The sequence below is a fragment of the Pezoporus flaviventris genome, unplaced genomic scaffold (assembly GCF_033815535.1).
Source record: "Pezoporus flaviventris isolate CSIRO_AGI_PZ_B2104156 unplaced genomic scaffold, CSIRO_AGI_Pfla_v1 ptg000047l, whole genome shotgun sequence".
Classification (NCBI taxonomy): Eukaryota; Metazoa; Chordata; class Aves; order Psittaciformes; family Psittacidae; genus Pezoporus; species Pezoporus flaviventris.
Genome location: NW_026892595.1, coordinates 860,828 through 888,459, shown reverse-complemented (window position 1 = coordinate 888,459; position 27,632 = coordinate 860,828). Strand labels below are relative to the sequence as shown.

The 27,632-nt window shown below is 39.3% G+C and overlaps 2 protein-coding genes and 1 long non-coding RNA gene across 5 annotated transcripts in view; 1 reads left to right on the top strand and 2 right to left on the bottom strand.

Moving 5' to 3' along the window:
- DNAJB6 (DnaJ heat shock protein family (Hsp40) member B6) overlaps window positions 1–6,170 on the bottom strand; it is a 58,448-nt gene extending 52,278 nt beyond the window's left edge. For both annotated transcript variants that reach the window (XM_061468007.1, XM_061468006.1), the window contains exon 1: window positions 6,016–6,170. The gene's annotated coding sequence lies outside the window, so the exon portion shown is untranslated. The remainder of the gene's footprint in view (window positions 1–6,015) is intronic.
- A 1,630-nt stretch (window positions 6,171–7,800) lies between these two features.
- LOC133276845 (uncharacterized) lies at window positions 7,801–26,771 on the top strand. Its single transcript, XR_009746033.1, has 3 exons — window positions 7,801–8,719; window positions 12,217–12,296; window positions 26,635–26,771. It is a non-coding gene; the product is annotated as an uncharacterized LOC133276845 (long non-coding RNA).
- UBE3C (ubiquitin protein ligase E3C) overlaps window positions 14,795–27,632 on the bottom strand; it is a 73,803-nt gene continuing 60,965 nt past the window's right edge. For both annotated transcript variants that reach the window (XM_061467997.1, XM_061467998.1), the window contains 4 exons: window positions 23,352–23,540; window positions 23,192–23,258; window positions 22,098–22,228; window positions 14,795–17,067 (listed from right to left, as the gene is read on the bottom strand). In XM_061467997.1, the coding sequence (XP_061323981.1) occupies window positions 16,897–17,067; window positions 22,098–22,228; window positions 23,192–23,258; window positions 23,352–23,540 (558 nt within the window). In that variant the 3' untranslated portion in view covers window positions 14,795–16,896. The remainder of the gene's footprint in view (window positions 17,068–22,097; window positions 22,229–23,191; window positions 23,259–23,351; window positions 23,541–27,632) is intronic.

Sequence of the window (27,632 nt, the reverse complement as noted above, 5' to 3'; positions counted from 1 at the left end):
TAAACTTTTATAAGATCAGATGACAAAGAAGAGAGAAAGTAATCAGATGCATAGCCAGCAGGGATGACAAAGCAGCACCCCTAACTAAATATGGAAGGGAAGAACGTATCCAAACAAGAAATTCTTAAATCAGTCAGGAGGGAACTCAGACAGCAAGGGGCACACGACCTTTGCAGTCAGCCCAGTCAGAAAAAGTTATCTATTTCTGGCCATGAAGCAATGGGGCAGCACAGAGAGTCCTGAAAGATGCCAGAAGAGCTCCAACTCAGTGACTAGCAGCAGTCACCTGGGTAGAGAGAGAAGGAGTTTCAAATCCCTGATTTGTGCCATTCACAGAAGCAGCCAGTCATCAACATCCTGTGCAAGTTGCATAGCCATCCAATTCCTAGTACCTGTCCCGCTTTCTATGAACGTACCAAAAGGACTGCATCCTGCTGGCAAGACAGCAAGAATAAATACCCTGTTCTGAATCCCAGTTCAGCCTGAGCTCGTCTCTGACCTACTCAACAGCAACTGAGCTATTTAGAGACTTCTCTGGCATGTTAATAGATGATGCACACACTCAATCTTTGGGAACTGCAACCTATGATTAAAAAACCTATGATTCCAAGAATTTTATTAGAAAGCAGTGGGTCAGCTGGACTTGCTGAAATTTTACACTCCTTCAAACAGAAACAAAACTACAATACCATTAATACTGTTGTGGATCCAGAGCCACCCAAACATCAAGCAACACACACACAGACTTTCAAAGTTTTCTGGTACTTCTTAATTTTTATATAGGTAACCTTTAAGGCATCTTTAGTAAGTTCATTGTTATTTACAGTCCAACAAATTCAGACATACACAAATCTTTTCAGTCTTCAAGCAACAAATTTGATCTGAAGTCCAGTCACTTAATTTGCTCACAAGCTATACATTTCACACACAACCCATGAATTGTAATTATCTCTCCAAGCTACCCATTTAAAAGAAGGGTAAATAAAGATCAACCATAAAGCACTAAATATTTATCAAGGCTTCCAAGACACAACTGTAACAGTGGCTCAAGGAGTTCTCAGTGGCTTGTAGCAGTCACTGGTTTTAACATACAGACACTGGTTACAGAAACACCACCTTCTGGGGTCATCCCATGCCCTTACAAAAAGAAAAAGGTAAATCTCGCACCACAACTGTTCAGAGCACAGCACTGCTCAGGCAACAAGACATTTTATCTAGTACAGCTCAAACACACAGGAAGCTATACAAATCCCAAAACCATGGCCAGCTCCCAAACAAAATGAAGAGATCTTTGTCAGTTCTATCAATAGCATCTGGGATGTGCCACCCGTAACTGAGCAAAACCATGAGCAGCACTGTGCTAGCACTATACAAGTGCTAACAGAAAAATGATCACACCGTATACCAGAAAACTCTGATAAGTGCAATACAATGAAAAAACTCATGTAAAGTTTGCAATGAATTAATCTGACAAACATATTTAAACAATGCACCCACATTTTTTTCTTCCCCTGATATAGGTACAATGTGGTACAGACTACGGTATACTAAAAACTTCAGTACTTTGAACTTCTACTTACCCAAGAAAGCCTAGAAAAGCTGCCACAGTTTAACTTCACAGGTTCCTTAAATTTACTGTTTCACAGAAAAATGTAAATTTACCATATAATTAAAGTTAATAAAATATACTTAAATAGCAATGTTAATACTCATTATGTTAATAATACCACAGAATTCCTGTGAGATGAATGTAATAAAATGAGCATTCAAAAAAGCTTAATTTAGAAACAGGATGCTTGCTGTAAGCAAAGACTATGTCAGAAAACAGGGTGGATTTGGATACTGTGATTATTATACAAGATGATGCAGTTTATGCAGGGGAAAAGGCAGCTAAGTTGACTGCCTTACCTTGCAGTTCAAGTCCTATTTAATAAAAACAACCACCAAAAAAACCCCAACAAAAAAAAAGAAAGCCACCTGCCCAAGGCTCCCTCACCCCTCAAGGCAAGAAGTTTCAAAGAACCCTCTCTATTCCTCTCCTTCCCAAGGGGAGTGAGACAACTGTGGCAAGAACTTGGACGAAGCCTTGGGCGAGATGGTTTAGTGTGAGGTGTCCCTGCCCATGGCAGGGGGGTTGGAACTAGATGATCTTAAGGTCCTCTCCAACCCTAACTAGTCTATGACTATGATTCTAGCTACAGGACTTCATCCATATTACTGCCTGGCACACAGAAAGCCTTCTGAGGGCAAGAAGGAAGACTCCATTACAAAGCAATTAATCTACCAAAAACGGAAGGAGAAGAAATCTAAATTCTTTGTCTGTCAAAGAAATGTAAGCAAGCTAACAAAAACCAGGAAAGGAAGTGGGTAAGTGACAAGGCTACTCTCACGCTCTTGGCCAATACTCTGCTGCTTATCTAGCTGATCTATGAGCATGCCCTAAATCAAGGGGAACTTATTCACAACCTTTCCTTAAAGCAAAGGGGCATTTTTCCAAAACACAACAACTCAGGTGTCCAAATTTGGAACTGTGGCATATAAATATCTGAACACTAGCACTCTCCTAAAACTAACCATAAAAGGCTATTTTACATAAAGTAAGACTATTCCTTACTCATTTTAAAAAATGTATGAACAGTGTTTGATTAAGTGATTAACAACAGCAAAAGCCTCAACTGGCAAAGATCAGGTTCAGAAAGTTTCAGCCAAATTATAACATGCAAACAGATGATCCTTCAGGGAAAATAGTTTAAAATTTCTACGCACATCCCCTAACTACTTTTTGAAGACAATTTTACTTAAGCCAACCAGCAAGAAGAAATGTTACACTAAAGCAAGCACCAACTACTTTTTCAGAACCATGACAGGCTGTCATAGATTAGATGTTAAGAACAGAAAAGAATTTCTTCTAATCAACAGAATTAACAACAATTCAACAAAAAGTGGCTGCAATGCTGCTATGAGTGGCTTTAGACTTATAATATAAGCTTTACAATCCTTACTAAATGGTGAGTCCTTACTAATACCTACGGGTTTTCAGCACTTATTTGGAACAAACAGGAAAAAATGACACCTACAACTCGTAACTGTAAGAGAGAAATAATTCATGCATATGAATTTCATTCTTAACAGTTAAATGAACAGAAGCAGGATAATGCTTTCATTAAGTCTGAACTTAAAAATCTAACACCTGTTCAAATGAAGTATTTCATCAAAAGCAAAAAAAATGTAACTTAAGCCTCGTGATATAATTAACTACGGTTTTAATATAAATCTATCTTGAAATAAACCATTTTCATATAAAAGATATAAGAATTTTTGACAAAGCTAAGTAATTTCTCACTAATCCTTCCTTAAACAAGCCAACAGAAAAGAAAAGCTGTTGGCAGAAAATGTTTTCAGGACACAGCTGACAAGGTTCTTCGTAAGTACTATTAGAGAAATGGAGCACTTCCTACTTAGGGAGCAAAAAACTAAAACATTAAACTTCATACAACTAAGTTGAAAGTTAAGGCAATAAATTCAAAATATCACTATTTATATGGTAACAAACACATGGCCTGCTCAAGCCTCCAATTCCAGTATACTGGCCTGACCAAGATACACTGTCCTCTACAGCCAGCAGCACAAGAGCAGAACATGCTAACACGGGTGGCTGCACTCTACCACCAACCCAATGTGACACTGCAGTCAATTCCAGACTAGAACTCCAGTGCCTCTGGACTCACAGTAAAACACAGTAATAACCTTCATGTCACATAACCTCAGTTCATAGACCTAACTGCACAAAGCGCAGATATACAGAGGCAGGAGACCAGAAGTTTTATAGTTCAAAAGAAAACCACGGGTACTTCTTTCCTCAGTACAGTCCAAACACTATTAGGAATTTGTGTATCACTGTCACTGAGGTGGTGATTTACCATAAGTTGTTTCCTGTCTCCATGTACATTCCAAAATTTCTAGCAGATGAAAGAAGGAATACGGCAGGTAGAGAAATTTATATGTCTATTAAAAAAATAAACAGCAAAACACATTATCTCTCCAACTAAAAATTGTGTTACACAGAAATTAATCCTTGCATCCTTCCTCACAAAGTCCAGCCAAGATAAATCAGTAAACTGCATCAATCTAGGAAAGACAAAAGAAAATACCAGAGAGAAAAACTGTTTTGGTAAGAATGTGCTGTAGTCAGAAAGCACAAGTGCTAAAAAAGACAAATCTTATGGAGAGTGAGGGGGAACTTTACAGTTTGTGGACAGAGAAATTAACACTGCAGTTTAAATAATACTGCCAGTAAGAAGAGTAATTTAAAATTATCCTCAAATATCCGGGATTATTTAAGAAAATTAAATTCTACATTAACTTCAGTTTCAAACAGTCTCTTGTTCTCCACTGAAAAGGCAGCACAAGAGCCAAAAGGGGAAAACAGTTTCAGTATTGCGCTCTAGTTCTCATTTTGGCTGTTTAAAATAAAAACCCACAAAAAAGTAACCATGGACAAGATCTGTAAATACATTTACTCACAAATGTCCAAACAAAACTTCCCTGACAACATAATCCAGTGAACTAGACGGTACTTTAACTATCAGGCTCTTCAGCACCAGTTGAACATAAAATCCCTCCTAAGAAGTACAAGGATCTCCAAAAAGTAAACAAAAATTAAGGTGAGCAAGCAGCTATAAGTGCAACCTCAGAGAAGCAGGAACACAGCACAGTTTCATTCCAGCTGTTCGCTCTGTCTCAACACCTTGTTCTTATCACTTCTGGACACTTTATATCCTAAAAACTCAGCGCTTGGTCACTGACTGACTATTCAATGTCACAAGCTTCACCATTTGCACATTAGCATTGTTATAAATTTAGCTTCTATGATGTTACTGTGACAAATGAGAACCAAAAGAGCAGTTTATCAGAACTCAAAACAGATTTGCTCAGTATTTTGAATAATCTTTCTTAATGCCTTCATGAGAATGGCTCAAGCCTGCAGCACTGGTTTTCAGCTGCCCACAAAGAGCTCGGACAGTAAAAACACAGCACAGCTTAAAATACTGCTTCAGTCAGGAACACCGGTCATAAATAACTTCAGTTCCCAACTCACCAGCCTCTCAGAACTCCTGCGAATTCTTCACAGGCAGGTGAAGAACATTGTCGTTAATGTTCAACTCAGCTTGGAGCTTGACAACTGTGAGTTCAAAACACCCGAGCAGTACTGCCTTCACCCACAACAAACCTCACTACTGACCCTGCTCTGAGCTATAAACACAGAATAGGATTTAATTAAACTGCTTCTATCAGAGAAAAAAGAAAAGCCCGTTTAGTTTACAAATCTGTGAAAACAATACACGCGAGAAAAAAAGAAAAAAAAAAAGAAAAAAGAAAGGACTCTAGCTAAAAGGCCTATTCAAGACGATCAAGAGCAAACGCTGATCTAAGGCGCTCCCTCACCTTTCTGTAACTGAAACCACTGGAAGGAAAAGAAATCGAAACGCGGATTTTATTTCCCCCGCCACGGACCTTCTCTGCTTACAGCCACCCGGAGACAAATCCGACCTGGGATAGCACGGCCCGGGAAGGCCGAACTGCATCTCACCGCTCCACGTTACGGCCTGAGCCGCAGGCAGCAGCGGCGCACGGGGGCGATTCGCTCCCTCCCTCCCCGCCCTCAAGCGCCGGTGCTTCTCGCCGCCCCCCCATACGCAAACCTCTCCCAGGCCGTCTAGGGCCCGTCGCCATGCCGCTCCCGAACGGCTGGGGACAAACCTCAGAGACAGAAGAGACGCCCGTGCCCGCTGGGGACCCTCCGCCGCCCGTGCTCCAGGGTACAGCATGGCGGCGGCGCCGGGCCAGGCCCCCACCAAGCCGCGCCGGAGGCCCCGTTACCACCAACACTGTTGCTAAGACCCGAGGCCTGGCACAGAACGCAGCATTATCCCCCCCCGCTGCCCTTCCCCCTTCCCCTCTCACGGCCGGGCGAGCCGAAGCGCGCTCGGAGAAGCCTCGACGCCCTTCACTCACCCGCGCGGTGCCACCGAAGCGCTGCCGCCGCCCTCCCGCCAGCAGCGCCGGACAACGGCAACTGCGGCAGCTCTTCGCGACCGCAAACAGGAAGCTCCGTCACCGCGTAACGTCACTTCCGAGAGGCTGCTTCCGGAAGTTTCTCGAACGGCGTGCCGCTCTCCCATCGCCTTCCCCCTCCCGCCGCGCGCGAGTAGAGACCGCCCCCTGCCGGCGGCCGGCGGCTCGGCAGAGGGCGGGGCTTGGCGCCTGGCGGGAGGGGCCGGGAGGAGGAGGTGGAGGTGGTGAGGGGGGAGCGGACGGTCCCTGCAGCGAACGCGTTCGGGAGGGCTGTCGCAGGGAGCGCTGCCTGCAGAGCTGCGGTCCGCAGTGCAACAGGGACGTGCGGCAGCTTCAGCGAGTGCAAAGGAGGCCACGGAGATGCTCCGGGGGATGGAGCACCTCTCCTGTGAGGCTGAGATAGCTGGGCTCGTTCAGCCTGGAGAAGAGGAGGCTCCAGGGATCTTTAAGGTCCCTTCCAGGCCACACCAGTCTATGCATAGGTGAGTTTGGCTCCTTAAAAGCCAAAAGGTCTTCCCCCATGTGTGTCTTTATTTTGCTCTCAAAACCAGTAACCCCCATGCCTGGTTATTCTGGGCCAGATTCAGCGTTTTCCAGCTGGCACATGTACAGATGCTGTTTGAACACATTTGAGCCTCCTTTGCGTTATACTTTAGTATGTGGTTTTCTTAGTTGTCATGGCTGAGAGCAAAGTATAAGCAGCCAAGTTAGTCTGTTTTAAAAATTTGGACTTTATCCATGATTTAAATTTGCTGTAAAAATATGTTTCTCGTTCTTTATTTAAAAAGCTGTAGAAGGCATTGATTTACTGATAGCCAAGGTAGAACTAGATAGTTTCCACACCTAAAATGTGTGCTCCACAAATTGAAAGGCTACTCACCATTTTGGAGGTGCTTATGTGTCGGTGGGATCAGCTCAAATGGAAAAAAGCAAGCTTGGAATAACAGGAAAACCTAATACAACTGAGCAAGACAAGAGGTAGGACAACCCTAAGTATAGGCTTGGTGTTTTGATTTGATGCTAAGTAGCGGTCATGGAAACAAGTCTTTAAAATTAGATCAAAGAGACACTGAGCACCATTATTAGTTTCTCGTCAGCGAGTAGCTGTGAAGGCCAAGTTGTTGATTCACTTGGGAAAGAATAAATAAAGATGACTGGTGGGTTGGCCTGGCTCTTTCTAAAAGGTGTGATTGCAAACGTCAGGAGACCCCTAGCCTGGCAGGTGCAAAGGCAAACTGCAGGTTAGCACTGTGTCATTTGGGAGGAGATCTTATAAAAATTTTATTTAATGCTTTAAACATTTATTGATATGGCAATAAAAGAGTTTTCCCCTTTCATGAGTTATGACAGGTGAGAACAAAGGATAAAAGGTCTTCACTCACTCTTTGAAAAACCTCACCTGCAGTACACAAGCTTGGAGTGGTACATGAGGCAGTTACTTTAATTCCTTTACCGAGTAGATTTTATATTAAATTTATGATATGGTGGATGCTAACCATAAAATTTTTTATTTATCCACAGAAGCAGAACGGTGGCAAAGGAGTGTAATTCCATGTGGAATGTGGAATTACAGGGTTGAAATTCCATGTGGAATTACAGGGTTGAAATCACAACATTGTCTGCATGATCACAACTGCTGCTTTAACACAGTTGTTCTACAGGTGACAGCATTACATTAATTTTCCCATAGATTTTCTAACACAGTTCTGACTCTAAACGGCACCCTTCATATATAGGAATAAGGTTTGGAAAGGCTGAGAGATCAGTTTTGCACTTGGAGAAAATACGGTATGTGAAGCTCAACATGACCCAGCAATGTCTACTTGCAGTCCAGAAAGCTAACAGTATGCTGGGCTGCAACAAGAGGAGCATGGGCAGCAGGTCCAGGGAGGCGATTCTCCCCCACTCTGCTCTTGTGAGACCCCACTTGTAGTAGACTAAAATGTCAACTGGTCTTGTTTTCCTTGCTTCTGTTTGTTTTCTGATGGGAAGAATGCTGCTTGCTGGTAAGCAGCGAAGGAAATGCTACTTTCATGCTGCTCTACCCAGTGCACTTGCTGCCTTTGCCCAGCAAGGCTACACACCCACCTCTGACCCCTTCAGATCTTCAGCAGGTCAGCTCAGCCTCTAAGACCTTCCAGGCTAATGTCATCTAATCTGTGTATGTCCAGGCAGTCTCTGCTTCTCCCAGATCACCCAAAGCTCAGAAGAGATACTGTGTCTACAATTCTTTTGCTTTTAAATTGCAACACTCTGATAAAAAATGTTCATAACCATAGCAAGGTACTGCTGAACTATCCTTTTACCCCCTTTTCTCTCCTTCAAGTTACATAGTTCAAGTCCCAGAGGACAGGACAAACTAGTTCCCCGAGAATTAATTAGAATTCTCCTGACCCATAGTTTGGTTTGTTATTTGTGTTCAGTCACGCTCATTTCAATGAATATCAATCAGAATAATTTTTAAACTTTAGCATTAATCATATTTAGATGTCTTACAAAGGTTTGGAAGTCCTTAAGTGAGAACTGCTTATGTCAGTGTTTTCCAGGCAACAGGACTTTGCAGTCTCTGTGTAAAAAAATCAACACAGATAAACAAAGAACTGCGTAAGGTGAAGAGCCAGAGCCACCTTCCTCCTCACCAGAGGTGATGTTGTGGGAAAGATTTTAGGCAAGACTCATAGGAAGAGATAACATAGGAAGATCAAATGTTTAATTAGATCTACTTATAGGACTAATAAAAGAGAAAAGATTTAGATTCGGAAAGCCTTCAAAGGTATTTGCAAAGTATGAAGTAAAAGCATTCTGTGTTTTTATGGCTAGCTGCTTGCAGCTGAAGTCTGGAATACTGTGTCAGGGAGCATTAAGTGTGACGTTGCTGGCAGGGGATCAACATTCCAATAACAAAAGCTAGTGGATCTGTTGAAGCTGGCATCAAAGATCCAGGCAGACCTGGGCTGGCATCCAAGGGCCCAGTCACAAGTCAGAATAAACCCTGTTATCAGAGCATCTTCATTGCTCAAGAATTTTCAGTCCTCACCCAGAAACATGACAGAAAGGTCTGGTTCACTTCAGCTGTCTAAAAGTTAAGCATCTAGTGTAAGGCCTCCAACTATGAACAGAAAGAGAAGGAGGGGGCACCTCCAGGGCACAGTTTCTGCTTTGTAGATGTATTTTAGTAAAGAAAGATCCCCCCTCTGGAGCTCTGTCTCTGGGTTGCCTCTCTTTCATCGGAAGTGCCTCGACAGCCACTTTACAGATGGCTGAAGTTAAGTGAGATGAATTCAGGCCTAACTGGTAGCTATAACCTAATGATGGAAATCATGTGGCAGCATTCCAGGAGGTATTAGCAATTCACATAGTTCCCAGATCCTTTTTTTTTTTTCTTAGTAGTTTTTTATGACTTACAGAGGTCAATTATGAAAAGCCCATCAGAACACAAGAAATACTTAAAAATGCTGCATTAGAGAGATATTAATATTGGTCCCTCTGATGTGGTGATGGCTGCAGCCTTCCTGGCTTGCTGCTCTGGCCCACTGCTTAATGCATCCAGTATTTCTATTTACAGATTCTACTTTTGGTATTAGCAAAGAATATGAGCATATGTATCAAAGACTGTTCTCACATCATTTAATTATAGTACTACTGGCAAAGTAATTCTGGAAAGTGCCACTTAATTAAATATAAGCATTAACTTTTTGCTGATAGCTTATCAGAAACAATTAGACTTGAAATATGAGCAATACACCTAATGTTTAAAACTTTAAGTAGATGCATTAGGAGCACAAAATAACCAATTTTCATTAGCATTCTCAATAGATTTTCTTCTGAGTATAACCTCGATTTTCACTGGTAAGGTGCTCCGTCGGTAACCAGAAGGCTGCAAGTTTATCTGGACTCCCCATTGTAACCAAAAGCTTGAGCCAAGGGGATGTTTTTGAAAGTGATTAAAACATTTCTGCATAGCTGGTGTTTTTGCCAATTCCCCCTGAAGCATCAGATGTATCCTACTGATTATTTGAGGTGTGCAGGCAACAACCCAAGAACTGTGGTGGGCAGTCAGAAGATGTCACAGCTTATGGCAAATGCTTATTCCTTGCCAGGACAGCTCAGTCAGCATTTCTGTCTATTCATTTGACCAGGGATATGCTATCTTACCCATATGCCAGTGCCAAATATTAGTTAGTTCTATGTTACTTTTCATGAATAGCTAAAGAGAGCTAATAGTTAATTAGACCTAAAATATCTCTGCAGAACTCTGAGCTCTGCTGCTATTTGCCTTAAAGAGCAGAGAGGAAAAAGAAAAGCAGTAAGCAGAGCTGTAATCCTAAAATCACAGAATGGTTTGTGTTGGAAGGTACCTTAAACATCACCTAGTTCCAACCCCCCTGCCATAGGCAGGGACACCTTCCACTAGACCAGGTTGCCCAAAGCCCCTGTGTCCAGCCTGGCCTTGAACACTTCCAGGGATGAGGCAGCCTCAACTTTTCTGGGTAACCTGTTCCAGTGTCTCACCACCCTCATAGTGAAGATGATGAATTATTATTAATGACAAGAATTACTCTAATTAAAGATAAAAGGGCTAGAAAGAACCACTTTCTTTGAAAAGTTATGTTTGACAACATACAGCAAAACCACACAGCAACTGATAAAGAGATGCTTTTCATAGGTCTAACATTTGGGTAAGCAGAAGTAGCAAGATGATCTGAAATAACACCATCTGGTGAATGCCTGTTTCCTTCTTCAGCAATCAAGAGCTATGTGTAACTATAAACAGAGAGTAAAATAGAAATTATGCAAAACTACTTTTCAGTCAAACGTTACACAGAATGAGCTAACATCTGCTCTGGGAATGTAGAAAACAATGATCTTAAATATAGTAGGACATTTAAGCAAGCTGTTCTTACCAATATATTAATGGAATGTATGTTTCCTACAGAGCTGTGGACAGGTGAACTTAGTCCCAGACTGGAAAGCAACTGTTCTGGCAATGCAATGTAGCAATGATTTAACTGTCACACAAGAAAAATTCATCCCTTGACATGACAGAGGCATGAAATCAAGCCTGCAGGACACCTCTCCATACTCTTATGTACAAGCAGTCCCGTTGGTGCCAGTCAGAATTCCCATGTTTCTCCTATTTGCCTGTCTGAAGGTGCTTTGCTTGATTGCACCTAGCACTGAGGTACCTAATTTTTGTAGAAGACAGCCAGATTATAGGAGTTTGTCCAAGAAATTCCACTTCTAGGTATTTGATATGGCTGGTGGTGGAAAAATTGAATACATGTGTAGGTGATTTAACATTTAGCATTAGCCCTATGATTTTTGCACCAATGTTCTAGGTAAAATGTAAAGGTAATTGAAAAGTGGAGCAGGTTGTCCAGAGAAGTTGTGGAGTTTCCATCCACAGAGACATTCAAAACTCCATGGGGCAAAGTCCTGAGCAACCTGCTGTACATGACCCTGCTTTGAGCAAAAGGGCTGGAGTAGGTGATCGCCAGACACTCCTGTGTTCTTTAAACTGGATTCAACTAGCACAACTTCATAATCACTTCCTGTCTTGTGTTATCTCTTTACACACATCAGAAATTTTATGAGGTTTCCAGACTATCAGATACATACTGAAAACCAGGCAAGATGTCTGAGCATTCGTGCTCTATTCATCGTATGAATTACGAAGTGTCCTACAAGAGGAGTTTTCTGTAATTTTCAGCTTGCCACATTTTTAGTGGCAGGTGAGCTGAAGGGTATGTGGTGCTATTTTTAAGTATTCCAGAGTAAGCATGCACATTACTAACTTCATAAATGCTATGGTGGAACTGTGTATTTAGCAATGAAAATAATAGAAGCGCAGAGAGATGCAGATGATCGTAATCATCAAAGGAGACAAAAAATAAATTACACCTTCAGAGGGGCTAAAATAGAGCTAAAATTTCAGAAGCTGAAAGAGATGGGTTTTTTTTTCATGTATTTGCTAACAAAGTAGCATTCTTCATTCTGAATTAAAAGTTTCTTGTATTTTTATACAAGGAGTAAGTTTTGTTCTTTGCAAAAATAGTTTTCTCAAAGCATGTCAGTGATATTAGTTATATGTTTGAAGGACACACTGAAACAAAGCTAAACCTTTTGGTTGCAGTTTGACAGAATGGGAACTTCACATCTCAAAACCTGAAGCTGAAAATCATCCTGGAGCAGTAAAATCATAGAACCACAGAATCATTCAGGTTGGTAAAGACCTGTTGTAAGATCGAGTCCAACCATTAACCAAGCAGTGCCAAGACCACCACTAAACCATGTCCCTAAGTGCCACATGTACATGTTTTTTGAATGCTTCCAGGGACTGTGACTCAACCACTTCCCTGGGCAGCCTGTTCCAGCAGTAGTAACTTTAAGACCAATGAACAGTTGGTACTAGCTTCCCTTTTAGAACCTATTCAGTACTATCAGTCTTTAGCCTGAGAACACCACATTTACTGCAAAGAAATAAAGAGTGTTTCTGCAGAGTTTCAAGAAAACTCAAATTATTTTATTCACAAAAGCAGAATTCAATAAAAATATAGACATCCTGATCAGTTTTACAGACCATGTTCATTTTTTCTCTCCTTTGCTAACAGACAAAGCATCATGAAAAAAAATAGTAACAAGCATTTACATCACAAACCATTATTAACACAAAATCATGTATATAAGCAAATGTTTTAAAGTTTTTGCATATAATTATAAATACAAAAAAAAGACAGGTCCAACAAAACATTCCAAGAAAAACAACTCTCTCGTTTTCACCTTGTTTCTGTGCTGTATTATTTTCAGTGGTGAAAAGTTATGTGCTGTCTTACTGGCATTTAACAACTAGGTTTTGGGTTAAACTGAAATGTAGCACAAGTTCACTCCTTGAAGCGTTCTTTTTGAATTCCAAACCCCTTGGTAGATTGGATTAGGATGTTTGTGCTAGATTTCTCAGGCGATGCCAAAAAGACAGTCCACACTGCTTCTGATAGCATCAGGGAGCTCATTGGTTTTTAGTTATGTGGCACCCCACACAAAAGTAACTGAAGATACATCCTTCTTGTTCAAATCCAGCTTCTGCCAGCTCAATGTTTATGCATGAAACTGGAGCCAAACCTTTCCTCTGCTGTAGACACGAATTCTGCCCAGAGATGAGTGAGTTTTGTGAAGTTTGTAAGTCTGGCTTTCAGCACCATGATGGAAAACAACTGAGAATAAGGAACAAGGCCAAACATTTCTGTTTTCATTTGTTGTGTTTTTTTGTTGGGGTTTTGTGCTGTTTGGTTTTTGTAACCCAGCTAGTAGGACTGAACCCACATCTAGAAAAATTCCCACCAAGATAAACAGACCAAGTCCTAATTTTGTTTTATTCTGCTTTTATGCCTTTTCACTTTAGAGAGATGAAGCATTTGTGACCTCTGCCATTATAACGATAACTGGTGACAAAAATGTTTTTAGAACAGGATGCAGAATTATAAACCAAGAATTATTTGAAAACAAAACCAGAAAATGCTGTCATTTTTCAAAAGTACTGAACTAGGACAAAACACTGAAATACAGAGACTGACTTTCAGAAAGGGTTATCTTGTGCTAAAAACAACCCATTATTATTACTCCTGTAATTCTGATGACCAAAATCTACAATAGCATTTCAGGTTACTTGCATGCAAAGTGCTTCCTGCTTCTGCCTACCTGAACTCTGGGTGCATCACAACTGGGGGAGAGTTCATTCTTTTAAAAAAGAGGAAATCCATTTTCCTATATAAATCATTCTTGCTGCAAGAGATCATTTAGACTACCTAGCTCCTCAGGCCGTAACTACAGCTATATTATTTCTTACACTTTTACCTCTCATTCCTTAAAATATCCAGCAATAGGTCACTGAAAAGCAGGGACTCGTGTTTCATCCTGACTACAGGAAAAGAGCTGACACAACTGAAAGCCGCTGTTGCCAGCAGAGAGACCTACCCTCTTCTTACTGCAGCCTGGGTACTCACAGTGGTATAAGCTGTTGTAGCTTTCATTTTCAGCCACCTACCTGCAGAAGGAAATCTAGGCTACAATCCCCCTGACTTGAGCATGTCAGGATTTCATACTTAATGTACAGAATATGCAAACCAGTATCACCGAGTACTACATACTGAAGAAACAAAAAGTCAGGAAGAGTATTTCCAGCAAACTCAAATTCTCTACTGATTTTTTTTTTTCAGTAGTAATTGCAAGTTCTTGCAATTACATGACTGCATCTCTCTGCAACTCACCCTTCCTCCCAGCCCACCCTCTCTGTTGAGCTTGCAATTGTGGTACCAGACACGAATAGTGCACACTGTCTCCTTTCACAGAAGCAGGAAGCATACAAGTCATGATCACTTGGCATGACTCCAACACAATCTTCAAAATACAACTATTTAATAGAAAATTTTCATTTCAATTTTACAAAATACAGATACACCACTACCCAATGTAGCAAAATAATGGAATTGAAAAATAATTTCAAAATATTTAACACATTAGGTTCTAAAATAAATAATGCTATCTAAGGAAGTGTTCAGGTTTTACAGTTACAAGGAGGCAGTTCCACTATTACTAATCTCTTTTTCAACTTCTTTACAAGTTCCATAGTTTCTGTAGAAAAATATACAAGAAAAGAGTTTTGGGATAAAGAATAACCTGGGTATGTAACATTTAACATAAATAAAAAGCCTAAAGCAAAACCAAAAAGAAAACCAATTGTTTTATTTCTGTACATCAAGACTACAAATAGTATTTTAACACATCATTTATTACCCAAATTAAGAAATTATACATTTTTATATGGTTACTAGTAAACATCTTAAAATCACTCAGTTTTCCCACATTTAAAAGGATATTGCTGGTTACTGATTATTAAATATGAAATCCAACAGTTTCCTGTAACAGCAAAATATTTTTTTGCATAAGAGATGAATACAAATTTGATTGTAATTTTTGATGATTTAAAAAACTAAAGTTCACGGGGATGCACTTACGGATCTTACAGTCTGAACTATAATTCCTTTCTTTAAATGGACTGCGGTTTGCATACGAACACCCAACAATGTGCCTACTACTACCACCAGAGGATCAGTTCCTTCCATGTGAAAGCATTTTTTTTTCCCAGATACGAAATTATATTAAGCAGCATATTCCCACCTACTTTTCTTAGCAGAAAAACCGCAGGCAGATGGATAGAAAAGCTGTTTCATCACCAAAAAAATAATGAGTTTGACTAGTGTCCACAGCACAGATACGGCATTTCAAGATGGAAAGAAATGACAGGGAAAAGGAATGTGAATACCACAGGCTTCAAATATAAAAGATAAAGCCTGATAACTTTGGTTCAAATAATTTTAATAGTTGTTACATGTGTACTTTTCCAAAGTGATGGCTTCTGTACGTACTGTGTATGCAACAGGAGTCTCATACATTTAAAAAGAAAACAAAAAACCTGTACAGGCACAAAAGACAGAAACAGGACAAAGAAAATATGGATAGTCACATCCACTCACAACAGTGTTCAAGTGGTAATGATGCAGCCAAGGTTGAACTTAACGCAAATCAGATTTCTCCAAGTATTTCAGAAAGCACAAATGGAGTATTACAACCATTTTATCTCAGTGCCTACCATCTTGAGGGAAGGTTGTGTCCTGGGTTCAGCTGTAACAGTTATTTTTCTCCTTCCTAGTAGCTGGTGCAGTGCTGTGTTTTGACTTCAGTCTAAGAACAATGCTGGTAACACACCACTGTTACAGTTGTTGCTCAGTAGCACTTACCCTGATCAAGGACTTTTCAGTCTCACACTCTGCCAGTGAGGAACCAGGAGGAAGCAGAGACAGGACACCTGACCCAAACAGCCAAAGGGGTATTCCATACCATACCACGTCATGCCCAGGATGTAAACAGGGGGAGGGAGTCACCTGAAGGCCCAGATCGTTGCTCAGGTCAGGCTGGATATTGGTCAGCAGGTGGTGAGCAATTGTACTGTGCACCACTTGTGTTTATTGTTATTTTCCTTTACCCTTTTAGTTTTATATTCTCTCCTCTTGTTATTCACCTTATCATTAGTAGTAGTAGTAGTAGTTTCATATTATACTTTAGTTATTGGACTGTTCAACCTGTGGGGTTTAAATTCTTTCAGTTCTCCTCCCCATCTCACCCAGAGCGGGGGGGAAAGGAGGAAGGAGGCAGGGGGTGTGAGCAAACAGCTGCGTGATGCTGAGTTACCAGCTGGACTTAAACCACAACAGGTAGTATAAAACATGAGTTCTGCAACAACTATGATTTGTAAACAATTCTACAATGTAAGATGTTAGGTTATTGGTAATGAGCATTTCCATCCTCTCAGTTCTGGGGTATCTGCAAACATCTGCTTCACTTCCATCTAAAAGATTAATTACAGGATGTCTCATCCCAATGTGCTGCATGGTACACAACTTTATTGCCAGTTTGTGAAATTATCTGTTTGAACAGCACAAAGCCAAAGCTTCATCTTTGGTTAATTTCACCGAGATGTCACGGTTCTTTAAATGTGCTCTTTCGTCGCGTAACACAGAAAACAGCCACACTGCACACAGCATTCACTGTTCTGAATCATAAAGCAGTGTCAATGTAATATTAATTAATGAAAGCTAACTAAGAAATTGTGTTTAAAAATGAAACTTATTTGAGGGCATTTGATAAGACACAAGAGCTGCAGAAATCTAGACAGAATTCCCTTAAAACTGCTGGGGTATGGGTGCTGCTTAAGAGTAGGCACTGGTTAGTTCCTCTGCAGATCATCCAAATCAGCATCAGTTCGACTCAGCTTAATTCAAATCCAGCAGCACATTCAATGGCATAAAGGAGTTTGCTTCGCATCAGATTTTCATCATAAAACTCAGGAAGCTTCAGCAAGTTCATGCAGGTACTGGCAGTAGGTAGCCTGTCTAAATCAGATCCTCCATTGTGAATGCAAAATGCGGGGTATAACTCCTGAAAAATGCAACAGAAAAAAAACATATCAAAACCCACATACAAACTAAAGCCTACCCCCTAACAGCTGGCACAGACTTCTAGGAAATAAATCATTACATTAAAACCTGTCACAATGACATACTCAAATGGCATTTTCCCTCATTCCTGGTGGCTCCAAAAGCACTCTTGAATTGTGCAGTGCCTCCTTCCACCTTGTCCCCACCAAGATCCATTAATTTGCAGAAGACAAAGCAATTTATTTGGTTCCCAGAAAAAAAAATATTGTTGTTGTTCATACACTATTCTGCAAGTTTATGATGCTACAAAACCAGTGAAACACAAAATGGAAAAGTAATACAGCAACACTCAAGGAATTTTTTGTTGTTTTTGTCGTATTTGGGAGAAACAACTGAGATTCACAAATTCAGGCTCACCTTACAAAGCCTCCCAAATGCCCATGGATACTGTTGATTCTTCAGGAGCAGGAAAATGATGGGTTCCTGCTACCCTGAAGTTTTCTGACAGTGAAATACATGCTGAACACAGAGAACGGGCTGCTAGCAGTAATGGAGGTAAATAGGAAAGGATGTTCTGTCATGTTTGAATGATGTATAATATTTGTCATTGTATAATGACACAGCTTCTTCTGAGAATTGTACTTTTCATCCTGACTACACAAAAAAATGTATAAGATACATTCTTCAAGTGGATGAGTATCAAGCTATCATTTCCTTCTACTCCCCACAATATAAAATGGTATTTTCTTTGTTAAAATCAATCATCTGATTCAATGCTAACGACATTCCTTGCTCTAAGGGGTTCTGTCTAAACTAATCTTCCAGCAAGCTTATGAATTTCAAGATGAACAGTATGACATGGTCGAGTGTTAGGCATCCCCGCCCATGGCAGGGGGGGTGGAACTATATGACCTTAAGGTCTTTTCCAACCCTATTCATTCTATGATTCTGTGTGTAAGATTATGCAAGTATTTATACTACCATGGTCTAGAATTCTGAATCAATAGGTACTTTGTATTCTCCAAATACAAACCTAACTTTATTTAAAGTAATTATACTCAGTGTTTCTTTGCAGAGAGATTAGAAAGTCACTCAGCTGTTACTGGGATGATATTGATGGGCATAGTGAGTCTATAATGATACAAACTTGTCAAACCTCACTTATTCTTCTAATGTGAAAATTATTGATCTGAGGAACAGACTTTGAAGACATCTTGTATGCAAAATGTAATTGTTTTAATAATAATATCTGATCTTTTTCTTCTGAGAAAGAGTATAAGGAAAAACGCATTTTATGTTACCTCTAAAGCAGTTTTTTTTGCTGGCAAGAAAGTATTAATTTTATCAAATGCTTGCCTGACATAAAACCGTTCTGATTTTAGAAACTGGAAAAAAAATCCTAGCTCCAAAGGCAAAAGGTCAATGTGACTCTAAGCTAAATTATTGTTCAAATGGAGGCCTTAAAAGTATTTCATGGTTCTTATAAGTATTTCATGGTTCAATGCTGTATTTTTAGTGTTCCTTTCAAAATGCTAATTGAATTCCCCTACTTTAGCTTTAAAAATGGAAAAATTAAGTTCTAAATTGAAATGTCATGCCAAGGGCACCATTTGTTGCATAATTAAATACTGTACAGCGGGAAACTGCAATAGTTTGGAAGTGAAAAGTATCATCAATTTATTATGTGACCTGATTGGAACTTAACAATTTTCAACCATGCTTTAATGATTTCTTTTGTCCGTAACAATCACATTTATTAAACTTATTAAACTTTAATTAGCTTTAGTAAATGTTATTCTGAGTCTGAAGCTGGCAGTGAAAGTTGAAATTTTTTAAAGATGCAAAGCTAGAACATGCTATCTATAAGCTATCAACGTCAAGACATTCTCTTAAATTAAGATGCACCAACTTTAAGAAAACAAGATGGTTCCACATTATAAAGCATATAGAAGATTTCAGAGGAGAACCAGAAACTGTGTTCTTCTCAGAAAAATACAGTACACCTATTAAAACTGTAAACAAATTTTGAAGATAGCTTGTGTTAATATCTACCAACTTAAATATATTCAGGCAGTTACTTGGCTGGTAATATTCAGTATTCCTGCAGCTTTGCACTCTTCATCTTCAAAGCTCTAAACAACACACTGTCGCAGGCTACCGAGACATTACTGCTGATGACAATACCAGTTACCCACTTCCTGTTCTGACAAGCATTTCCTAGAAAATCCCTTGTTTGCTGGTAAATCCATGTTAACAGGACACTACTGCAAACACTGTGCAAGTACTGACATAACTCCCACTCAGCGCTGCCCAGAAAGGCAGCAGTAATGCCTTATCACTGCTTTCTGTTGCCAAGACTCTTTCTTGCATGCAGCTGAGCTCGTAAGTCCTTTGTATAGTGAATTAATCTTTTATTGCTATCATTTGATGACTATTTTACTTCCAGTTCTTCCTAGCCAAGTATGTTAAAGTCAGGTTGTGGCCTATCTCCCAAGTATATACACAAACTTCAGCTTTCCACATTTGGCTTTTTTCTAATGTGTCACTGTCAGCCTCAGTATTTTTAGACTTTTGATTCACTTCCTCCATCTCGTCAAATGTCATGCTGGGGACCTCAAAGCTGGGTAGCTACATCTGCATTTCTTCCTCTCTCCTTGTAATTAAAAAGGATGACAACAAATGGAGATTTCTGTTTGCTTTGTATCCACACAATAGTTCCCAGTTCTCCCTTCATTATATGACTGATGCACACTATTCTATCTTGTTCTCATCCCCCAGTTTCCTAATTGTTCTTCCCACTGTCCTATAAAATCCTGTTTGTTGCTAGAGTACTGCACAGGAATATTCACATGGATTTGGAGAGTTTAAGAGAAATGCTTGCAGGCTTTTAAATAATCAATCACGGAAATCAATAAATAAATATCCTAGATAGGATTCATGTGATTGAACAGCCATCTGTGTTGTCACTATATCCAAATCTAGTCACCCTGGACACTCTTTACTGTTAAAAGGGATCTAGTTCGTATGTTTTGTGGAGTCTAAGGCATGATTCATTTCACCCTGAAGTAGACACGTGGAACAGTCAGACAAATTACTGACTGAAAGTGTCAATTCCTCTCCTCTGGGCCTATAAAAGGAATGCAAGATGAGCTACAGATTATAGATACTGAAGATGGAGGATATGCTGCCTATCCACATGCTAACAGCACCACACAGCACTTACTACAGCAGCTGAAGGGATTATGCGGAGAGTGAGACTGCACATAGCGTTACAGAACAACTGTACCAAATGGAGGTTTAAATGATCATATGCAGGACTTGCACAATACCTGCATTCATTTTTACAGGTTGGGCAAAGAAGAGATTCACAGCAGCCCTGCAAAGACGGACGTGGGGGTGTTGGTCAATGAGAAAATGAACATGAGCTGGCTTCAGTGTGCGCTCACAGTCCAGAAACCCAACCATATCCTGGGCTGCATCAAAAGGAGTGTGACCAGCAGGTCCGAGGAGGTGATCCTGCCCCTCTACTCTGCTCTCATGAGACCTCACTTGGAGCATTGTGTGCAGTTCTGGTGTCCTCAACATAAAAAGGACATGAAACTGTTGGAACAAGTCCAGAGGAGGGCCACGAGGATGATCAGGGGACTGGAGCACCTCCCATATGAAGATAGGCTGAGAAACTTGGGGCTTTTCAGCCTGGAGAAGAGAAGGCTGCGTGGAGACCTCACAACAGCCTTCCAGTATCTGAAGGAGGCCTATAGGGATGCTGAAAGGGACACTTCATTAGGGACTGTAGTGACAGGACAAGGGGTAACGGGTTAAAACTTAAACAGGGGAAGTTTAGACTGGATATAAGGAAGAAGTTCTTTATACTGTTAGGGTGGTGAGGCACTGGAATGGGTTGCCCAGGAAGTTGTGACTGCTCCATCCCTGGTGGTGTTGAAGGCAAGGCTGGACAGAGCCTTTGGTGAGATGGTTTAGTGTGAGGTGTCCCTGCCCATGGCAGGGGGGTTGGAACTAGATGATCTTAAGGTCCTTTCCAACCCTAACTATTCTATGATTCTATGATTCTATCTACCTATTTTACATAATAAATACAGAAAATTAGTTACTATTCACCTCGAATTATTGTACCACAGTACCTTATAATATGATCATTTACTAAGTACATGTACTCAAATCTTGATTAGCAGCAAATCTTACTCTTGTAAGGAACTGGATGATGCAATGCCCATATTTGTTCCACATAAGGTCACTTTGTATTATTTTTACTAAATAATACAATAGTAAGCATGCTGCTGATCACTGTGCTGAAGGTGCAAGTGTTGCTATGAAATAATTTATTCTTTTATTTTCTTACAAAAAAGCACTCAATGTTCTCACATTTTAGAGGAAATAAAATCCATAGCTGGTTCTTAGCATTTTTCCAGCCCAGCTGAAACTCATGGGCAGAATACGCCCAGAATTTAGTTGCAAAAGGTCTTCAACTTGCCTCGGCCTCTCTTTAGTTTTAGAACCAGTAGACAAAAGTTCTCTTCATACTTAAGCTTCACTGTAAATAGTAATCTAAAGATAGCAGCTAAATATTTAGATACAAAGGGTAAATGGCAATTAGAAGGAACCATATTTCCTGCTTCAAATGGTTAATTTAAGAGGTTCAAATTTAATAGTTGCTTTTATAACCTAAATCTCTTTTGCCTGATTTAAAAGACATTGTTTTTAACTCAACCTGCTCCTTGAAACCGGTAGCAATCTGCTTCTGCACAGTGACATGAAATGGCAGCAAGGATCATCCATGACAATGAGCAATTGCTCTAACCAGTGTGTTTGTAGGCTTACCAAATTTTGCGGTTAAAACAGAAATCAACAGAACAACATTTCATTAACTATTTTAAAAATATACTCATTATACACACAAATGCAAACAGTGAAGCTGTTTCTGTAGTCACAGGGGAACAATCTTCTCAAATGAAAAGCTTGTATCATAATCATATTTACAGAAACCTTCCAGGAAGTCAGGAAGACATATACCTTAAACCCTAGAAGAGGCGGTCGAGAGCAGCTTGTTACAAACTTGAGTAGTTTGCGTTTCTCCTCATCAGTGAAACTTTCTACAACTCTCCAGAATATTTTAATTACAGGATGGTCTGCTGTGTAGCCACCTATAATGAGATTTAAATTATTTAAAGGTAGAATAATTATATGTAAGAAATAAATCCTCCAGAAAACTAGTATCTATCTTGAAAAGCTTGGGGAAAATGGCAGGGGGGTTGGAACTAGATGATCTTAAGGTCCTTTCCAACCCTAACTATTCTATGATTCTATGAAAATACTATAACCAGCAGGCTTACACTGCTGACTACCAGTATCTACAGATCTTTTTAATCACTGCATTTTGAGTTTCTCATTCATTGGTTACCTATGGCTACTATCTCCCTCAGCTTCTTCACTCCAGTCTTCTTCACTGAATCCTATTTGTTTGTTTTAAATTAATTTCATTTAGTTTAGCATTTACCTAGTAACCTTGGATTACTGCCTTTTACTTTTACCAAGACCTGCAAAATATGCAAAACTCGGGACGTTGTTTAATGAATCAGTTTACCTTGAGGTAAGGCTGGATATGAACTAATTATATAGTAGCAACTTTTTGATTACATTCATGATAAATGCAGGGGAAAAATGAAGCAAGGTACCTTGCATTTCTCACAAGGGAAAAATATGAGCTCTCTCTTCAGGCTGAGTAAGAAATCATAAGTATCTGAATGCAGTTGTAGAAACAACTATCCCAAAGTCATTTGCAGACTTATTTTCATAGGAACCAGACACAACCATTGACTAACATCTATTTAGAAAAGGAATTACATATCCTCTAATTATATAGCTACAGACTTGTGTTTAAGTGTCTGAATAAATACACTGCATGCCTATAGTTTTCAACATTTACAAAACTAGGTTGTAATTATAATTTCACTCAATCTTCTGAGCTTCAGGCCTGTCTAGAGAGTTTGGGCAAAGTTAACAAGAATGCCCCTGCAATTTTTTTAAAAAGCTAGGATAAAAAGCAAGTTTATTTACTCCCCAGTTATTATAATACTTTTTTTTATTTAAGTAAAAAATATGCTTACCTGAATAGTTTGTGAAAGATTTAAGGTCATCCAAACTAATAGGAACCTGGGCACCAGAAGTCAGAACCTAATAATGAAGGAAGTTAATTACATTACAGACAAAAAGTTGGCATTTATCTCTGTTTAAATCAATTGTTTTCTGCCGTTTTAAGCGGAGTACCTGTATTTCCTGTTGATCAAACATTCGAAGCCATTCAAGATTCACAACATTGGCCAGTCCCTGACGGAAAGCAAGGCAATGCTGTCGAATTTGTTTGTTTAGCCTGTAGTCTGCCACCAGATGGATGTACGCGATTCGGTTGGCGCTGGTAACAGGAATATCTTTTCCACCTGGCTTCAGCTCAATCACCTATAAACATAACAATTTTCATCATCTTAGTAAAACTTTAATTCTGTGCGCTATAACCATAAAGTTGAACTGCAAAACATTCCAATAAGTGATTTATGTGTCTGAAGTTCACTAGAATATACTCAAGAATATTCACCTAAAAATAAGATGCAACATTATGACAACTTATAAAGGTACGGGGTTTTCTGTTTACTCCTAAGACCACATTCCACAGCAACCAGTTTCTAGATCTAAACCTCCAGCTGCTAGTGCAGGTGATCACATGGCCTTGTGGTTTATTACCAGGAAATGGATTCGGCAAAGTCAGAGCTCTTTCAGAGGAGACAGCGTGTAATACTAAATTTTCCACTGCAAGTCAAACAGAAGCTGAGGTGAAAATCTCCCCCTTGGCAAGCTTACCCCTAGCTTCACTGATGGTAGCCAGTGCCCTGGAAGAGAGAGTAGTCTGTGTAAGCACAGAGCTCACAGAGAGCGCTGTCTTTCCGGTTGGATTCAGAAAGCTATGTTTGACAGACTAGGCTTGACTGATGATCGTGAATTCTGCAGGATCACATTACAGTAAAAGCAATGTCCAATTCTAATACAAGCCTAATTTACAGAATTATAAGCATTCGCAATTCTTGCTGTTGAAAATCCAGGTTGCATGTGCTCAACACCTTCAGCAGAAGTAAAAAGAGCAAACAAAAAAATCAAACCTGAACTGTGTTTTTCTACTCAGGTTAACTTATTCTTTAAGTATACCAAGACACCTCAGCATGGAAGAATTCTTAATGAAAAGAAAAAAAACAAACTAAATACACTGTAAATTGCATTAAGATATACACCAGGCTCAAAGGTGGTTGCTGTTAAAACACTAGAGACCGTTAGATATTCTACTCTTTACAACTTAACTTCTGTTGAGTAGCAGCCCAAATGGAAGGGATTATTAGAGTACTAAGAGGAGGATTAAAGACCTGAAAAGCTGCGATACTGTCATCTTCAGAACCCTTCCAAAAACAATTTGTGTTTTTACACTCTGGAGTCATCAATTTTTATTTATTTTTTTTTTTAAACAACAGTGCACTTCTGTCTGTGGTAACAACCACATCTTTAGAGCACAGAGAATAAAATGTGAATAGCTGCTCTTGTAACATGCTAACTAACTATGTGAGCTGTTCTAGTACTATGCAAAATGGCAAGATAAAATAAAAATAAATCACAGTGCTTTTGAGCATTCACATTTTCACTTGATTCATAGCTTTTTAAGACCAAAGAAGAACATTAAGATCTGTGAATCTGACCTCCCAGATAACACAGGTCAGAGGATTCTGTCTAGAGATTCCTAACTTGATAAATCCATAGATGAGCTAGAGCCCATATTTTAGAGACAGGCAATCCTGGTGTAAAGACTCCGTATGTCAAGAGTATTTATCAGTTTCCTTGATAAGCTAGAACAACCTGAATTACAATGGGTGTTAAAATATATCTTACTTTCCACTTTAATCCTTCAGCTGCAAGCTTCTTGCTTTTGTTCCATCTACAGTAAAAAAAAATTCCTCAATACTACACTATGTATATATGCAGGTAGTACTGACTACACCTAAACCCTCTTCTGGGGTTTTCCAGTAATCTAACTGCCCCTTTCAGATTTTGTCAGTGTGAGATTAATTTTATCACCATTATGTCAAAGTATCAACACAGTCTGAAACAAAAGGAGTAATGCAGCAGGAATAATACATATATTATGCCACAAAAGCTAAGAAGGATGTAAAAGAGAAGGCAGAAAATAGTAACACACGGTAGTGGTAAATGTTGATGCCATTCATTTTTTACCCGCTTCCATGGCATTTTAAAGGAACTATTGTAGAATTCCCACTTAATTTTAAACGTCAGGAATGACTGTAAGAGTTCCTTTTCAAAAAAAAGACAATAATTTATTGCATGTTTAAAGATTTATCAACTTAGATTTTTATTCATCCCATTTCGCCACTAGATGGTGCAAGATAACAACACAGGTTAGAACTGGCAACACTAGAAACTGCCCAAGACGTGCAGACTTACGTCATCACCTTATTTTCTATTTTGTAGATCCAAGTTAAAATGATTTTTTGTTTGTTTATACTTGGTTCATTATCGAAATCACATATTTTAAAAGCAGTGAAATCATGCATATTATTTAGATAAGTACTCAGATTATTCAGGCAAGGGGAAATACAAACCTGGAATATAAAAGTCCTATTTTTAAAAATCTGCAAGAAAAGGTGCTTTGCAGTTTTTAGTACTGTGGACAGAAGTACTGAATTAGGCCTCTGACTGAAGGTTAGATACACTTGGGACCATACTTGCATGCACTTAGGGTTTTCTTGGCTACAAATCCTATTTTATGTTTCTGCAGGTAAATAATAAATAAAAAAATAAATAAATTAAATCAACTTATATTTACATTCTTAAGAAAACAATCACAGTTTGTAAAAAAAAAAGTAACTATTTTATGAATGTCTGCAGTTCAAATGAAGAGTTCAGACTATAATTTTGAGTAACTGTATTTACTGTTTTGAACATTAGCATAATAATGAAATAAACACAACAAAAATCAGGAAGACAGTCGATAACATATTTGTCAAGCAGAATTCAGGGGCGCTATCTTCTGGCTTACTGGTAATCATCTGTCACACAAAATCGATTTGTAATGTGATTACAGGCAGAAAATGGCAAGTCTCTATTGATAGACAAACTTAACGCCAGTTCCTGTTCACACAGATCTGGCAGTGGCAGGTGCTTCCCAAACTAATGTAGAAAAGGAATATTTAGAGGGTAAAGTGGGAAATATTTTAGGAAAGAATAAGGTACCTGTCATCTAGGCATCCTTTTTTTGTGTGAAGATATAATCTATGAAGATTCTATCTCTTCACAGAATCACAGACTTCCCAGTGCAATTTCAAAAAGCACTCTTAAAATAGTCAAGAATTCCTATAAGTTTGTTTTTAGAAGAGATGAAAATATTTTATCTTTTCTCCTGGACTGCGACCATTTTTTTTTCACATCACCCCTACAGTTTTTCCCCATTCTGAAAATGGGTTGATTTTTCTTTCTTTCCCTCCCATCTGTCTTCCAGATGTTCAGGCAGGAGTTCTAGGTAGGAGATTGCACCTGAACACCTAAGAACGCATTTGCTTTAAGTGTTATAAATCAGCCTGAGAAGGATCAGCTTCAACTTCAGTATTTTTCATCTGAGAAATCTCACAAATCATTCATCTAATCCACTGTATCCTAGTAAAGATGTTGCCAAGACAGAAACTTTCAGAATTATTTTCAAGGCTTCAAAATTTTCTCTCAGGGAAATTTAAAGGCAAAGAACTCTCCTTCAGTGTGTCAACACATTTTAACTAACAACAATGGCATACACATCTGTTTAAAAAGCCAAAGAAGGCGTCTCACCATCAACTTTCCCTACTGTATGGATTTCACAGAAACTGCTGTCATGGATGTTATAGTGCTTTCCTGTGGATTTGTGCTTTTAAACTTTATTTATGGAGTATTCTGATAATTTCAACTGTTCTGATCCATGTAATCTCAAGAATCAATGCTTGAGGCAACTCACTGTAGTACAGAACCTGCCACTTTTGAAGGAAGAAGAATCAATATTTGAATCTTCCTCTCTCCCCCTGGACAGCCACAAAACACCTTCCTCACTGGTAAGGTCTGAAAAAAGGAGGTACTGTCTCCAGCTCAGTAACTGTACACTTATAAGCATTTTAGAATAATTTTATCACCATCTAATCTACGAGATAAAAGGAAAACTAAAATCAATATACACAGCTACTTGAAGGCACCTGTAACTATAGGCTGACATTGTTTGGAGGCTGTTTTAGTGGCCACCATTTTCTGCAGCAGAACCAACTGTTGAAATCTAGGCTATCACTGCATTAGATAGTTCTTTATCAAAAGCTAAAGCTATTTGGTGCTGGAAGATAAGGTTGATGGCAGAGCTCCCCTAATTAGCAGGTCTAATGTGCAAATTATTAAGTACCTTTTTCAACTTCTGGTGAATGCACTTTGACAGTAGTTTAATGGGATCTAAAAGCACATTACAGGACTGGAATCAATACACTG